Consider the following 17,413-nt stretch of genomic DNA (forward strand, 5'->3'; position numbering starts at 1 on the left):
TTCTCCTCCTTTGTGTGCAGATATGGTACTGTTTTGGCTATATAACCCTATGCCTGAACATCAGATATAAAGGGAATGATGGAAATGCCACGTTCTGATTAAAACGTCAGAACTGAGAGTGATGAAACCTCCTGTCTTGCCATCTCCCTGGGCTGGGAAAACCTGGCATTTTGCAGGCCTGCTTTGGGGGCACTGGCGTGCCAAAATGCAAGGAGACATTTTCATGTGTTTGGCTCTAAGATCAGATTCAAACCTTGTTCTAGGACTCAAGTCTGTTGTCATATAGGCAATCCACTTTGCTGCTTCAGGATCCCATGAGATGTATCCTGGTCATTGATTCCTATAGCCTGGTCTCTTTCCTTTGTCTCCTTCTCAGCCTACTACTTGCACCTGCAGATCTTGAAGGATTTTTCTTTCTTTATTTTCACAGGGTCCCATGGGTGCTGCTGGAGCTCCAGGATTCTCAGGTGCTCCCGGAGCCAAGGTATGACCTATATTCCACCCCCCTCAGGCACAGATGCTCAACGAAATGTTTTCAAACCAAGCAATGCTTTAGCTGTACAATGAGAAGAATACAGGTTGTTCCCACCTACAAACATTCACAGCGACCATTTGTAGTTTTCTTTAAACTAATCAAATAGCAGTAGAAACGCAAAAGTGTAATGCTATTTGGTTTGTTCCACACAGTGGGCTGTATCTAGTGGTGTTCCTCCACTGTCACAAGGCAGCATGCATTAGTGGAAAGGAGGAAAAGTGGTCTTTTGCCAATTCTTCCTTCTCTCTGCAGCCCCCTGCTCCAGAGAGCTAGGGCATCCTCTTGTAAGCAGTGTGAAGGGCAAAGAAGGGGGTTTGGGGGAAATCATCATTTCAGCTCATGTAAGACTTTGCTGGACCAAAGAGCAGAGAAGCAGAACTGGTCCTATCCCTATGCCAAAAATATACATCTTGCATTAGGGGAGATGTTTGGTGGTGTTTTCCCCAAACCATTGGTGGGGGGGAATCAGTGGTTAGCTGTTCACTTAGGATAGATTCGCATAATTGCGTTTGCCCTCCTGTAAGCAAGAAAAATTAATGGCATGTGTGGAAATTGCAGATGAAATTATTTCTTGTTGAGCTAGTTCTAGTGATCACGATGATTGGGTCAGTTTGTAATAGCCAGGCAAAGATGGGCAGTAACGAAATTGTGCACCTAGCTAGAGAGAAAGGTAAAGCACTTGCTTTTCTGTCAGGAAGTCTAATGTTGCGGCATTGGCACAGCATATGATCTCTTCATATAGATGTAGATCCACAAAAGCCTGCATATGCCAGCACGCAGGGGCAGACCTTGGTAATATGCCATCCTGTGCGAGGGCACAGGCTTAAGCCGAGCTTTGGGAAGGAGGTGTGAGGCTCTGGCAGGGCCCTAGAGCCCTTTCACCTCCTTCCCAAAGCCCAGTAGGCACCTCCCCTGCCTTTGTAAGGAGGCAGGAGGACTCCAGGGCCCTGTCAGAGCCCTAACACCTCCTTTCCAAAGCAGGGCAAGTGCTTGCCAGGCTTTGAGAAGGCGCCCTTCTTAGCTGCACCCCCAGAGCGGCTGCACTACTCACCCTGCCCTAAATCCACCTCAATGCATCACATGATCCAAACTCAAATGTAAGGATTGTAAAATAAATAATAATAGCAACAACAGGGCTGGCATATCTTCTCTTTTGCTGAACTATTTGCTGCAACTGGATCATGATTACAGTACTATCTGGTGCTCATCTTAACAGAGAAAGCCACACTGGGGATGTTATCTTTGTTTTGTTTTTGTTTTAAGCCTGATTAGAGTAGTATAGGTTTAATAAGTGCTGAAATGAACCATACACCGAACACTCAGCACTCACCACACACATCCTCTCTTCCCAAACAGGGTGAAGTTGGTTCTGCTGGCAACACGGGTCCCTCTGGTCCTGCTGGCCCTCGTGGTGAAGTTGGACTCCCTGGTGCTTCCGGTCCTGTTGGCCCTCCAGTAAGTTACCCTTGAAACTTCTGCTACCGATGAATGTGGTTCCTTGCATCTGCTTTTCAGTTATTTTGTTTATATATGTCGCTTGGGCATAAAGAAACATCTAAGCGATTTGCGCGCGCGCGCACACACACACACACACACACACCTAAACCAATTTGCCTAGATAAAATGAGCAGGTGATCATATGTATTTAAAACCTAACATTATCCTTTTCTCTCTTAGGGTAACCCTGGTAACAACGGCATTAATGGTGCTAAAGGCGCAGCTGTAAGTATGCAGGCATCAAACTGGATTGTCCCATAGGAAAAGCTTCTGTGGCGCTACAGAGGAGAGTTCTGACATGTGTTCTCCTCCTCCTCTCTCCTTTCTGGGCAGGGTCTTCCTGGTCCAGCTGGTGCTCCTGGCCTGCCTGGTCCCCGTGGTATGATTGGCGCTGCTGGCCCCGCTGGTGCTGCTGGAGCTAGAGGACTTGTTGTAAGTGATGCTATCTACCGTATATGCCTCCTTTTTGCAATTTATGGGTCCTGTGTTTTTGACAATGCATGGCCTGCCTTTCAGTCAAGTGATTATCAAAGCAGCTTACAAACAGCAGGTTTCTCCCAAATCACCCATCATGCAGCTACATACTAATACACACATGCACAACCCAGCAGCCTTTATTCCTCTGCTCTCCAGCCCGAGGAACTGGAGGGAGGGAACAACCCACCCCCTGAAGCTGCTCCTTATTTGGCCAATAAGCCAGGTTGGTCCTCTCATTGCCATGATGTTCTTCCTGGGAGACGGGGGCAGGCAGTGCAGCCTCCCCAGTGATTCTTGGTCTCCTGTCCAGTGACAGAGGCCAGCGGATGCTTCCCTCCGATTCCACAGTCCCCAGGGGGGGTATGTGGCTTGCACAAAGGCCAGCAGGGCATCGTTTTAGTGTCTAAGTTGCCTTCGTACTTAAGATACTGGTCTTGCCTGCCAGCATCTGGGCTTGCTCTGACTTTAGGCCTCCCTGGCTGGCACATAGTTGCCCGATGCCCTTGCTAGAACATTTGGCACCATTGCTACATGGTTAATATCCAACCAAGTGTGAAGCGGTGTCTGATAATATAAAATGTCTGGGGTTATTTTGCCTTCTGTTGGTCTAGTGCAGTTTTGCACCAAGCTGTTAATGTCTAATGCCAATAACAGTCACTGCTGCAGATTATCTCTTTTATGTCAACTTTGCCAATGAAAGAATTGTTCTTACAGTGGCAATCCTTATAGCAGCTCTGTAAGGGAGACCAATATTGGGGAGAATACTGGAGCCATGAAGTTTGTCCATGACTTAAGTCAGATGTGAATTAGTAACTGCTTATTAACATAGAACTGGACACAGCTTATTCCCCTATTGTACTGCATTGATTATTCCCTTCCTCTAATAAACACACCATCCAAGCCAGTGCTCAGATGACCAGGGGCAGGGCAAGGGAGACAGAGCAGGCCTGGCCCTCTTGCACTCTGTGCCAGCTACTGTTTGTAAGGCTACAGGGTAATGGGATGATTTGGGGAGTGAGACATTTGGGTTTCATAATTCAAGCACAAATCTGGGCCTGGAACAGCCCAGTTTGGATGACTGACACTGCAATCCTATATCCAGTTACCTGTAAGGTGGGGGGGACCCATTGATTTAAGTAGGAACCAACTCTTGAGTGGGCATGTACAGACTTGTTTGGGTTGTATCGTTGCGTGAGGTGCTTCTGCTAGGCTGTTTTGCTGCAGTTCTTAGTTGCATGGATAACTTCGCAGCCCAGATGTTCAGAAGAAGAAAAACAAAGGTGTGTGTAAATTCATAGTGTTCACTGTTGGGATCTCTTGTTCTGTTTGACTCCAGGGTGAACCTGGCCCCGCTGGATCCAAGGGAGAGACCGGTAACAAGGGAGAGCCTGTGAGTATCTTTACTGCATGAAGCACTGCTATCTATTTGGTGGAAATCACTGTTGATTCTGTCCCCCCCCCCCATCATGCAGCCTGTTTCTCAAAATGGTGGCTTGTTTTGCTCTCTTTCCTACCTGACAGGGTGCTTCCGGCCCTGCTGGCCCTGCTGGCCCAAGTGGTGAGGAAGGCAAGAGGGGTTCCAACGGTGAGCCTGGCTCGACTGGGGCACCTGGATCTGCAGGTTTAAGAGTAAGTGTGCTGCAAAAGGAAACAAAAACCCAACCCAATAGAAAACACCAGGGAATTCCACAGAGGTAGAACATGGAGTTGGAAGGCACGCCCACTGCCATGCAGGAATATTTCCCGAGCGTGGGGCTTGAACCCACAGCTCTGAGATCAAGAGTCTCATGCTCTACCAACTGAAGTATAATTGGTACTCGGCTGAATATACATGTTAATTCTTCATGCAGAAGGCTCCATTTTCCATCCAGGACATCTCCAGTGAAAGGATCAGGTAACAGGTGGAAGACCTTCCTCTGCCTGAGATCCTAAAGAGCTGGTGGTGGTGGTCAGAGTAGATAGAACGGGGCCAGGCAGACAAATAGTTTGACTTGGTATTTAGGGTGGCTTCCTAATTTTCTATGGGATTAACATGACTACGCCTACCTGTGCTTGGAGGGGCATTCTTGTCTACACCAGACAATGTTCCAATGTATGTGCATACGTGGGCAGGTCATGGCTTGATGGAGGCAGCACATCCTGGGTCTGTAGAGGACCTAAGGTTCCAGTTAAAGTATTTCAAGTAGCTGGGCTAGGAGAAGGCACTACCTGAGACCCCAGTCTCTCTCCAATGTGGTAGTCAGTGCTGGGCCACCAGAGGGCCTGCTCTGACAAAGGCCATTCTTTTAGCCTTAAGCAAGAGTTCAGCTGCGGCATCTCAGCTAGATATCCAACGTCCTGGAATATTTTCAAACTAATTGTGGTTTTTGTAAAAATAAATAAATCACTAGCTGCCAACGTGTAGTAGCAGCAGCAGTAGTAAATGAGGATAATGAACAATGAATTGAGAATATATGATTGTTCAATTAAAATTGTGTCAATGGGCTTTTTGCTGCTTTAGAACTTGGTGCATTGGGGACACAGTAGGGCTAATTTTTGCATGCTAATCAGCGCTTCTCATGACACACTGAATTTTGCTGAAACTTTGTTCAGTTGTTCCTTTGGGGGCTGGACTTAGAATCTGGGAGAGATCTAGAACCCACTCTTGCGACAGTGACAGCTTAGCTGCACATTGTATTTTCTAGCCATTGGATCAGTCCTCTGTGTGATCTCTGTGCCTGCATAGCAGTGGAAACTTACTGTGTTTTACAGGAAAAACTGTTCCTTGCCAAAGCTACATATTGCCAATCTCCAGATCTAGCACTGGAAGAAGAAGCAATTTGCATGCACATGTTCACAAATTATTTTTCCATGGATGCTGAGGCATAAGAGATCACTTAGTAGGAATGCTTCCTCTAGTGGATAAATCGAATGGGTGAATTGGTCCTGATTTCCCCCCGTTGGGATAAACCATTCCTTTTGTCTTGTGGGCCTGGGTTGCAGTGCATTGTAAAAGTCCTGAAGGCCTTGGTGGTTAGCTCATTTTCACAGTCTACATGCTCACTGACGACAGCGCTTTGATACTGTTCCCTGCAACACACATTATGGTCATTGCAGGATAATGTCAGGTAGTGAAGGTAGCCTCATCATATCTACAAGGCTGTCCCAGGTTGTTTTGCACCTGGTCTGCTTTATCAGTTTTCATCTGCCAAGACTGAGACATGGACCTGTCAAAACTGGCTTAATGTGCAGGTGAACCAAAGGTCACAGAGCACAGTTGCATCCCTTTTGATAAATCTAATTGTGAGGGATGCTTCTGCCTGCTCTGGTCCCTGCTGGTTCCCAGAGCTATATTGGCCTTCTTGAAATGGTACCTGCCATTCCAGTTGAGAGCTTGCCATTCTCTTTATTGGGCTCTACAGCAGCCTCTAAAGACCACTGGAATCCCTCTCGTGTACCAGCCCTATCATTGGGCAGGGTGAGGCAGTCACCTTACGCAGCGGGTGCTGGGGAGGGTGAGGAGTGCCACTAAGGTGTTGGAGGACAGAGCTGCAAGTGCATAAAGGCAGCAAAAGCCCCTGAGATACCATCCTATTTTGGCTTCACTCCAGCCATTGGGTGCGTATGTGCCCAGCTCAACTATTTTTATTAAGCGAAGGTAAAGTTGCTTCCTCAGGAGGCCCCGATGCCACCACAAATGCCAAGCATTCCTTTGTAAATCCTTAGCTGTAGTAAGCCTTGCCTTTGCCTGTTGGCTAAAACTCTCTCTTCTGTTCTGACCAGATATTTGTGTGTTCTTTTCCTTCGTAGGGTGTTCCTGGATCTCGTGGTCTCCCTGGAGCTGATGGCAGAGCTGGTGTGATGGTAAGCTACCTTCTTCTGCTGCTGCTTCTCTTCTTTCTTTTGAAGAGATGTTCTTCTTGCCGTTGTTGCTTCCTCTGATTGGAGCTGGTTGTGGGTTCGTTTCTCCTCTGTAGGGAGCTGTTGGTAATCGTGGTGCTACTGGTGCTGCTGGTGCTAAAGGTCCCAATGGTGATTCTGGACGCCCCGGTGAACCTGGTCTCATGGGTGCAAGAGTAAGTATCAAGGGTGAGGGTGAGGATCGTGTGACGTTGCAAGGCAGCAGCATCCAAATAAATAGAGGGTTTCCCTTCCACCTCCAGTAATGCTTGCATTTAAAAAATGGTCCATTTAAAATATGCAGTATGATTTATGGTGATGGTTAGTAATGTTTGGTTATGAGAACTTTATATTCATCACTATATTCAACTCTCATGACCATGTTGTGAGATTATTTGTATTCCCATTATACAGATATGAGACTAAGGCTGCAGTGGATATTTGGGTTGCATCCATTTCCTAACTTACCTGGGGTTAAGCACAATGAGCTTAGGTAATGCGCAGCCCTATACATACCTGCTTACGAAACATGTGTAGGATTGCACTGTGATTTGGGAGGAAATCCCAATGAGTTCAAAATGGACATTTCCCAGTAAACATGAATTTAATTGGTAGATAGACTGCTCTGTCAATCGCTTGTTACTACTTCCAGTCTGCATCAATTTCTGTCGTGTTCATTGGTAAATCAATTCCAGCCCATTTCTCCATTAATCTGTTTAAAAAGTCCAGCTGGTCCATGAGGTGAACCTGGCAGTGCACATTTTATCCTAAAACAAGCATTTCAATGCATTTTTTGAGCCAAAAACGCAAAATTTGGAGAAGCACTAAATTGGAAGATAATTACAATCTGATCCACGTTGCTGGGTTGAAAATGAGGCCCATTCAGTTAAAAATGCAAACCATTCCTGTTTGAAATAATTTCAAAGATGATACTAAGATGAAACGTCTGTGCTTTTTAGGGTCTCCCTGGTCAATCTGGAAGCCCAGGCCCTGCTGGCAAAGAAGGTCTTCCTGTAAGTAGCCCACACTTTACCCTACAAATATATCACTTTTTTAAAATGTAGATTTTAGTTAACATTTATAGATTTATAAGTAATGTCCACAGCTGTGTTCTATAACATTTTTATCCTGTTTAGCCTGGTGTCACGGTGCTCCCTAGACAAAGCAATGCACATAGTAGATCGCTAACACAATATTGTCAAAAGTGGACACTTAGTAGTTTCTATCGTTCCAGATACCCACACACACCAGTCTAGAGTCCAGGCAACTATTCCCTGCTCTGTGATCTCTGGAGCAGTTGCAGCAACAAGGGGGCACTCCCTCTCTACCAGTTTATGTGCCTTGCTCGACAGGCTGTGTCCACACAACCTGAGACTACATCTGCCTAGAAGTTGTCTCTGATCATCGCTCTTCAATCCCCTCCTGGTTCTGGGAGACAGTGGTGAAAGTGAGGGTGGGGCAGCACACACAGCTCCTCACTTGCCCAACCTGCCTCTTCCTTCTCTTCTTCCAACCCATCCTGTGTTCCACCCTCCCTCTCTGAAGCATCCACTGCCTCCTGGCTGGTACAGTTCACTGGTCCCCTCTCCCAGGTGCACACTCATCAACATCCTGCAAGTCCCTGAGCAATTTTCTCAAGAGATCATTGGTGAGCCCAGAGTCTGAGCCTGGGACATTCCCGTGTTCAAAGCCGTTCTGCCATCCCAGGCCCAAGTACAGGCCAGTTTAGGAAATCATCACTGCGGTGTCTGTTGAACCTTGTCTACTGATTCAGGCTCTGCACAGGTGCTGGTTTATTAAAATGGTTTCACAGAAGCTTCCAGACAGGCCTCTGAACACAGGCCTGCAGCAGAACTTCTCCCTTTCCAGGTTTCCTCAACCAGGTCAGGTGTCTTCCAGATGTTGTTGGACTACAACTCCCATCATTCACAGCCAACATGGCCAATGGTCTTGGGAGTTGGAAACCCAATAACATCAGGCTGTTGTAGATCTGGGAAGAAAAAGAGGGTGAGTCTAGAGGCTAGGTTGCATCGTGATATTGATATGTAATATAGCATCTATAGCATAGGTATAATATAGTCTACAGCATCATGATATTGATATGTAATGTATTGATATGCAATATAGATATAATGTCTTCATTGGAAGTGTGCTGCTCTCAGTGGAGGTCAAGCAATATACCTAGGATAAAATCAATGTGGTTTGTTTCCCTCCTCTAGGGTCTGGCTGGTGCTGATGGTAGACCTGGCCCAATTGGTCCCGCTGGTCCAAGAGGTGAACCTGGCATCATTGGATTCCCAGGACCTAAAGGTCCCAATGTAAGTGCAATGGAGCTTGGGGGGTACCACCATATAACAGCCTCATAGCATGAGAAATTGTCTGCAACTCCAACTTCATGTCCTTGTATTAATCTTTCTGGTAACCCAGCAACAAATACCAGAGTGATGGCACTACAGTGCTAGTGTAAGGTTACAGTCCATATCAATGCCCTGCCCAGGTTTGGGGTCGGGGAGAAGGTCCTTAGGCACAATGCCCTTGATGGAGGACCTGCTGGCTTCCTGGGGAGAGAACTGCTTCTTCTCGTGCTTCCTGCCGTCACTAGACGTTTGCCTGTTCCCTCTGGGACAGGGGATTTGTGAGCAAACAGGTGGGAACCATAAGTAGGAGGGGCAGCAAGTCTAGTTCTCATTGGCCAGGGTAGGGACCTAAACAGGTACCCATTTATGGTGCCCCCCCCCCCCCGGCACTGACTCCAATCTCAGAGAGCACAAGTGGGTCTTCGGAAATAGAAGAGATGCATCAGCCCAAATAAAGGAACTTGAGCGTAGTTGATGTTTGTTCTAATCTTGTTTTCATTTTCTTTTCTTTCTGCCGTAGGGTGAGCCTGGCAAACCTGGTGACAGAGGCCATGTTGGTGTTGCTGGCCAACGGGTATGTGCAACTATCTTATGTCCCAATGAACATGCCTTAGTTAAGAGAGCAGGATCTGTACAGGAATTGCCAACCTCTAAGGGAGGGCTATACTACCTGTCTACCTGTCTATTATCTTCCATTTTTAATGCAAATGAAACAGTTGTGTGCAAGCAAGGAATGTGTTTGTGTGCCTGTGTATGTGTACACGTGCCATAAGTTAGCTTCTACGTGGTACCAGTGTTGAAAGTCATTGGATTACATCTCATGGAGGGAACACCTCGTCCATTAAATAGATAGTCAGCTAAGGTGATGCCATTTTATTTTTAGGAAAATAACAAACATGGCGTATATTGTCCATATCTTACGTAACTCATCCCTCTGTTATTGTAGGGTGCTCCTGGTCCCGAGGGAAATAACGGTGCTCAAGGTCCAGTTGGTGTTGTTGTAAGTACATGATCATCATTGTTAACCTTTGACACAAACACAGAGTTCCACTACCTGTATCTGCCCATTAACTTCAATGGAGGGCACTGATCTCCATGTGCCTTTCTTTGGGTATCTTTGCAGGGGGACAGTGGCCTATTTCATTGTGGCCATTGAACTTCCTTGATTTTAATACAGAAAAAAAGGGGGGGAGCTGTCTAGCCATGCATTGGATGCTTATTTTTATTCTGTCTTTTAATTCCTCTAGGGCAACCCTGGTGCTAAAGGTGAAACTGGCCCAGCTGGTGCTCCTGGCTTCCAAGTAAGTGGTGATGGTGGTGAGGATGATGATAAATATTATTATTTAACAAGTGCCTGAAACATTTTAAGCACTGTACACACATTAAAACATAAGAGGGTCTCTGTGCACAAGTTCACAATCTAATAAACACAGCAGAAAAGGAAAAAGGAATGGGAAGGGATGAGGAAAGCAAGGATTGGAGCAGCTGCTCCTTCAGTGGCTGATAGGTGGGGTTATGTTTCTCTCCCCATTACAGTGATGCTCCTGGGAGGCAGCCTCTCAGTGGCCCTTGGTGTCCTGGTCAGGATCAGAGGCCAAAATTTGCATCCCTTGCTCTCCTTAAACAAATATGGTCTTTCTCACTAGCTAATGTTAACACAGATTTTGCACTGTTTGCAGTTGGAAACTGTGCTAAGAACAAATGATCAGAAGCATTTCAGTATGTCTTGGCTTATACAGTGCACAAGGCACAGAGTATAAACGTGTTTAGTGTACGAAAACAGGAGTGGTAGATAATTTGAATTGATTTAACCCACATCTTTCTTAAGAATCTCTTTCTTAAGAATGTGGTCTTGCAAGGAGTTGTCTTGCACATGACTTGGTTTTCATATAAGGGAGTCATCCTGAAAATCTGTATAATGCACTTCAGTGAATGGAAGAGCTGTTTTAAGATCTGAGGTTTACCACTCAAATTACGATAAAAAGTTGGTTTGGGCAGAGAACAGCAATAGTAATCCATAGATGTTTCAGTCCATGTGGATTTTGTACAGGCAACTCCCCAATTATGTGTGTTCAAGGCATGTGTGACGGTGCACAGGAACCCAGAAGTGGGACACAAAGGGGCAAAAACAGCCCTGAAAGAATGTGGAAATGGCAAAATGGCGTAAAAACAGCAACTAGCAATCCCACAAGCCTTTGCAAATGCAAGCGCAGGACCTTTGAGGCCTGTGGAGAGTTAGAGTTTGAGCAAGGAGGTTTGGAGGATGTTTGCAGGCTTTTTCAGCTGTGCTCCCAACACATGCAATTTTACTTAAACACACGGGTGCCTGGCAACATAACCCCCCTCGTAAACGGGGAGTTGCCTATACAGAATATCCTGCGTTCAGTCCCCAGCATCTGCAGATGGGACTGGGAATGTCCCCTGCCTGAAACCTGGGAGAGCTTCTGCCAGTATAAATGTGGACAATACTGAGCTAAAAAGACCAACGCTCTGACAGGAAATCAGTGTCCTGTGTTCCTGTATCTTGAATGAAGCCTGTGAGGCATAAGAGCCCTCACATTTTAGACTGTGTTTACTAATATTTTTGCACAGGCTCACCTGTGACTTTTCATAATACACAAAAGGATTGTGGGTTGTTGATTATTACCATCTGTTTCTTTTTGTTTTAGGGTCTTCCAGGTCCCTCAGGCCCAGTTGGTGAAGCTGGCAAACCAGGCGAAAGGGTAATTGAACACAATACATTTATGGATAAGATGTGTTTTTTTCTGAACCACACAAATGCAGTGCCCCAAATCTTGTTAGGGTAACAGAGAGAAAGTCTGTGCCTGTCTAACCACAGTGAGAGAAAATCATGCTGCCCATCTGTCATACGCAGGTGTCCAATGTGGCCGGGAGAAAAGCAGGTTGGCATACTTCCTCTAAAGAGACATGAGAGAATGTCTCTGGCTCCCTTGTGTCTCTGTAGGGACAATCTCCATAGCAGTCCCTGTGCTGTGGTTCTAGCAATGGCCCTTTACATTTTCCCTGATGTAACCCTAAGGCAGCATGGTCAGTGCTTACAGCACACTGTAGGAATATTTCGGCATAGTTTGCCTGACATCCCCTCTCGAACTGAGGGGGAAGTTAATTTGATTCAGTGTACCTGCCCTGAGTTGCTCCAGCCAACTGGACATCCTTGGCTCCTTTGTTTTTGGCTTGTGAATATGGATAACACAGTGTGCAGCATGGAAAACACTCTTGTAAAAAAACAAAACAAAACAAAACAACAACCACATTTTACCCTTAGAAATATGGCCACTTAATCGGTTAAACTGGTAGGTTCCCTTCCTCCCTTCCTGTGAATACACACAGATTTAAAATATATGTCTTCTTTATTGGTCATTGGTTGTTGTTTTTTTATCCCACCATTACTCCAATGGTGGTGTGCATGACTGGTCCCTTCCTCATCCTCACAACAACCCTGTGGGGTTGTCTGCCAACCTGCAAGAGAGAATGAGAAGGAACGCAACAACAGAGTCAAATTCTCTCTTGTGGCTTGAGCCCTATGTTCTGCTGCACCACAGCTTTGAGATCAAAATGTGCATCTCCTTTTTTATCTCACTGGATTGAAATAACCTCAGTCGGTAGCTATAATAATTCTTAAAATGACAGTAAGGAAAACACGTTCAAAGTTAAGCGTAACCTGTCTCTCTCTTTCTCTTGTGCATAGGGTCTTCATGGTGATTTCGGTCCTGCTGGTCCTGCTGGTCCAAGAGTAAGTTTATTTTTCACTGTGCTTTGCTTTGTTCCTAAAGTCTGCAATACCTGCCTTTGAACTAAGAAAGATGCGTTCAGAATACCCTTGAATAACCACTGCTATTGGGGTGGGTTTCTGTTTGGGAGAAAGGACCACAGCTCAGTGGTAACACACATGCTCTGCATGCAGAATTTCAGAGGTGCAATCCCACATAGGGCTGGGGAAGACCCCTGTCTGAAACCTTGGAGGTTTGCTCCCAGTCAGAGTAGACACTGCTGAGATAAATGGCTTAACTCTGTATAAGGCAGCTTCTTGGGTTCCTATGCCTCATCTCCATTGTGGAAGATTTCCCAAGGGGAAAGGCTGCCGTTTCCAGTCTTCCACCTACAATACACTAAACCACATTTTCACCTTCTGAAGATTTGTACAGAGGACAGCAACACACATGTTGAGATAATACGGTTAAAGCTGCATCTGTTAAGTGTTATTAATGTGTTCGGTGTCCAGTATAATTTATATATGCATGTATGGCATGCATTGCGCATTATCGAATTGTAAAATATTGCATGAATATAGCATGCATGCATAAAATGCATAGGATATGCAGAGCTGCAAGTTGATGTCCTTATATTGACAAGGAGGAACTGAATTCTGGACCAAGAGATAAAGGCAAGTAAAGGGATAGTCTCCTAAGCACTCTGGCTCAGAAGTGAGTCCCATGGAAACCAATGGGACTTCCTTCTGTCCTGGTGTCTTTGGAACTGGGCTGTCAACAATATGTCTGCATCTAGAGAGCAGCACTCTGAGTTCTTGTTTAGATGCAGGACTCCTGCAGAAGAGCAAGGCCTGCCCTTAAGCCTAGATCCCATTCATCAGCTATGTAGGAGCGAAGAAGCAAAAAAATAGCATTTGTTGGTGGTACCACTAACATCTTCCAGGCTTCAGTGCTAAATGCTAAGCTTGCTATCCAAATTCAAGGCCTCTGGATTCCAATTCACTTCTTGCTCATCTTCTTCCTCCAGGGTGAGCGTGGTCTTCCAGGTCAAAGTGGTGCTGTAGGTCCTGTAGGCTCCATTGGAAGCCGTGGCCCATCCGGCCCACCAGGAACTGATGGTAACAAGGTAAGGCAAAAGGGGTGCTATTTTTCTGAAATCCTGGGGAGGGCAGTGTCATCTCCTTGATGCAAGCGCTTAGCCGGAGCCTGATGGAAACCTCCCATATACATGTGTGCCTGGTGTGTGTAGCATGTCAGCAGTCTGCTGCTTTGCTGCCTTTAAGATCTTGCATTATCGGCGAATGGTGCAGTGGTCACATAGGGGTATTTTTGGCTTAGGTATCAGTCACTTGTCTTTGTTGTGAGAAGTATTAAAAGAGGAATGAGCAACCTGCGGGCCTCCAGATGTTGTTGGACTGCAGGTTCCACCAGTCCCAGCCAGCAAGGCCAATCATCAGGGATAAAGGGAGTTGTAATACAACATCTGAAGGGCTAGGTGCTCACCACCCTTGTTCTAGAAAGGGCACCTGTGATTCAGAGAACCCGCCAAGAGCTTGTCAACAAGCCTGCTGTTGACCAAGTAGCAGCTTTTTATTTGGTATTAATAGGTGCTTTAGAACATCATCTTAAATTTCAAATAAAGTTCTTGCGTAGGGGTTGGGTAGGATGCTGTTAGATGAACATGGCCTGGAATCCTCATTATGCATCTGGAGCTTGTCAGTCATGTGGCTTTGTCTAGATCAGGGATTGAGCCTTCCTTTTCTTCTGCTTTTGTCTACTGGCATAGTTGCAGCTTCATATATACTTACTAGTTCTTGCTTTAGGATGTAGGGGTGTAGGAAGGTCAGGTGGTACCCGGTGCGAAAAATTTCTTGTCTCACCCCCCCCCACACACACACATTGTGTGTGTGTGTGTGTGTGTGTGTGTGTGTGTGTGTGTTGCCTGCAAAAATGGTTTTACATTATTTCATATTTTCTTACAAAGAACTGTGGATTCTGAGCCTCTGATAACAAGTAGGCAACTATGGACAGATACTTAAATCTACAGGATGGATTGTGTTTTGGCTTGTGTTATTTTATTTATATTTATTGTTTGTTTATTTAATAAAATTTATTTTTAAAAACCTGCAAAGTGGTTTACCAAAAGAAAAAAGAAAAAAACACCACAGCAGTAAAATCAGAAAAATTAACAACCTTGCTTTAAAGCATACAAAAGCTAAAATATTAAGATTCAAATTACTTCAACTTCCTAAGCATCTAGGTTTGCTTGCCTAAAGAAGAATGCTTTTAGCAGGTGCCCGAAAAGAGTCTAGCAAAGGCTTTGTTGAAATTTCAGCCTTCATGACATAGGAAAACGGCCAAGTAAACAGCTATTTTCGTGGAGGAGGGTCAAGATATTAACTGATATGCATGAAATTTCATAAGTAGCTGTATAATCCCTAGTGTAGTAAGATAAGACCTTTGGAGCAGGCATTTCTTAGAATCGTAGTTGCAAGGGACCATGAGGGTAATCTAGTCCAACCCCCTGCAATGCAGAAATCTTTCACCCAACGTGTGGCTTGAACCCATGACCCTGAGATGAAGAGTCTTGTGCTCTGCTGACTGAGCTATTCAGGGGTTATTCCTATTCAGAGAAGACCCAATAAAAAATAAAGGGCATGACCAGCTTAGGCCCATCAATTTCAATGGTGAGTATAGCTTAGTTAGATACAACTCGTGGAAAATATAATTCACATGGTTCCTGGCATCCCTTGATGCTGCCAAGATGATAATGAAGTGAATCTCATATCAGGTTACTTTTGAACACCCAGAAGACATCCTCCAAATTGATCCATTTTAATCAGACCTATCCCAAACCTAGGGACGCAGGTGGCGCTGTGGGTTAAAGCCTCAGCGCCTAGGGCTTGCCGATCGAAAGGTCGGCGGTTCGAATCCCTGCGGCGGGGTGCGCTCCCGCTGCTCGGTCCCAGCGCCTGCCAACCTAGCAGTTCGAAAGCACCTCCGGGTGCAAGTAGATAAATAGGGACCGCTTACCAGCGGGAAGGTAAACGGCGTTTCCGTGTGCGGCTCTGGCTCGCCAGAGCAGCGATGTCACGCTGGCCACGTGACCTGGAAGTGTCTCCGGACAGCGCTGGCCCCCGGCCTCTTAAGTGAGATGGGCGCACAACCCCAGAGTCTGTCAAGACTGGCCCGTACGGGCAGGGGTACCTTTACCTTTACCTTTATCCCAAACCAGACATTTCTGCTTAGGATGTATTCAGCTGCTTTTACCTGCATGTTTGGAGAATGGATCATTTGAATGTCACGGGATAAGAAACATCACCTCCACTCCTGGGCGGCCACTGCAGAGAGTATTTTCCCCCCAGCAGTATTCAGAAATGCAGTACCTTTCAGAATACTAACAAGCAGCTATTCGCAGGCAGCACAATGAAGCATGTGGCTCATTTCCCCCTAGGGCTCTTGAAGGTTGAATCTTTCTTTTCCTGTTCTCCTAGGGCGAACCCGGTGCTGCTGGTGCTGCTGGTACCCCAGGCCCAGCTGGTCCCAGTGGAATGCCTGGCGAGAGAGGTGTTGCTGGCGTCCCAGGAGGCAAAGGTGAAAAGGTAAGGCCAATAAGAGGCAATCTGATTCCTGACCAACAATTCATCACATCCGCCAAGTCGCCCCTGGTGTATTTTAATTGCAAGGTCTTCCTCGGTGGGGAAAGGCTGTGGCTGTTCAGTGGTACTGCCCATGCTCTGTAAGCTGATGACCCCAGGTTCGGTCCCTGAGTAGCTATAGTAATCAAGAGACCCCATTTTAAGCACTTGTGCTGGAGTAGGAAGTCTTAGGCTCAGTTTTCCTGGCTTAGAATCATATGCGGCAAGTCACTTGGAAACCTTCTGTGTAATAAGTGATCCGCAAGTTTAATTCTGTCAATTAATTTATTATTATTCTGGTTTAGTTTATCAAGACCCAAAGCTGAGTACATATGTGAGTGAGACGCTGTTTTCCAGGGACGCTACATCATAGGCATCTGCAAGAAATTGGCTTAGTGGGGAATATAGTAATGGCAAAATGCTAAACACTTCCATTCCTGTCTACAAAAGCATGCCTTCTGCTGGCTACATTTAAAATTCATTTCATAATGTTATTCATGATTTTTAAAATAAAAAATATTAGATGATCTTGAGGGAGCTAGCAATAATTATTTGATGAACTGAGTTCACTGGGAGGTATTTTGGGTTGTGTTTGTAACATTCAACTCTCTTGTTAGTGTGGATCCAATTTCTTTTCCAGGCGTTGATATTGGAATTGTCTGGTTTATGGATTCAGTAAAAATGGAGAAAAATAGGGGTGTTTGTTTTTCCATCTGCAGAAGACACAACTAAGAGAATTTTTACCTCCACTGGCAACCCAGTGCATTGGTAGTTGCAAAGGGGGAGAAAATAAAGATGCAACAGACATGAAAAATGAAAATAAGGAAATAATAGAGGACTCCCAATGAGAGGGGAGAGGGCTAAGGGAACACTCCACAACAGAGGGTGTTTGAAAAAGGGTGAGGGGCTGCCGGCTCTGCAGGCAAAGGGTGACATAGCTGGGCTCCTGAGCCCCACAGGGGTGTCACAGAAAGAATGTAGTTGGTCAAAGGAGCCGTGGACTCAAAAAGGTTGAAAGCCTCTGAATTAGACAGTGAGACTCAGAATTCATGCTGTGTCCCGCTTCATTTCAGGGTCCAACAGGCTTCAGAGGAGAAGCCGGAACTTCAGGAAGAGATGGTTCACGGGTAAGTATACTTCTTAAATTGCTTTATTTCCTAGGATCCAAGCCTTCAGTCCTTTTAGTAATCAAGAGGGGGAGAGAAAAATAATTGGATTTAGGTCCCAATACATAGCCCATTAATTCTGCACCCAGACCCTTAACCTTCAGTGATATTGGCCTGAAGTAAGTTTAGATCA

The 17,413-nt window shown here is 45.7% G+C and overlaps 1 protein-coding gene across 2 annotated transcripts in view; it reads left to right on the top strand.

Annotated features, from left to right (window-relative positions):
• COL1A2 (collagen type I alpha 2 chain) overlaps positions 1-17,413 on the top strand; it is a 63,844-nt gene that overhangs the window by 25,808 nt on the left and 20,623 nt on the right. For both annotated transcript variants that reach the window (XM_079948408.1, XM_079948409.1), the window contains exons 14-31: positions 431-484; positions 1,892-1,990; positions 2,213-2,257; positions 2,366-2,464; positions 3,846-3,899; positions 4,031-4,138; positions 6,299-6,352; positions 6,466-6,564; positions 7,348-7,401; positions 8,608-8,706; positions 9,266-9,319; positions 9,692-9,745; positions 9,993-10,046; positions 11,415-11,468; positions 12,455-12,499; positions 13,504-13,602; positions 15,971-16,078; positions 17,188-17,241. In XM_079948408.1, coding sequence (XP_079804534.1) covers positions 431-484; positions 1,892-1,990; positions 2,213-2,257; positions 2,366-2,464; positions 3,846-3,899; positions 4,031-4,138; positions 6,299-6,352; positions 6,466-6,564; positions 7,348-7,401; positions 8,608-8,706; positions 9,266-9,319; positions 9,692-9,745; positions 9,993-10,046; positions 11,415-11,468; positions 12,455-12,499; positions 13,504-13,602; positions 15,971-16,078; positions 17,188-17,241 — 1,287 coding nt within the window. The remainder of the gene's footprint in view (positions 1-430; positions 485-1,891; positions 1,991-2,212; positions 2,258-2,365; positions 2,465-3,845; positions 3,900-4,030; positions 4,139-6,298; positions 6,353-6,465; positions 6,565-7,347; positions 7,402-8,607; positions 8,707-9,265; positions 9,320-9,691; positions 9,746-9,992; positions 10,047-11,414; positions 11,469-12,454; positions 12,500-13,503; positions 13,603-15,970; positions 16,079-17,187; positions 17,242-17,413) is intronic.

The sequence above is a fragment of the Podarcis cretensis genome, assembly GCF_951804945.1.
Source record: "Podarcis cretensis genome assembly, chromosome: 12".
NCBI classification, from domain to species: Eukaryota; Metazoa; Chordata; class Lepidosauria; order Squamata; family Lacertidae; genus Podarcis; species Podarcis cretensis.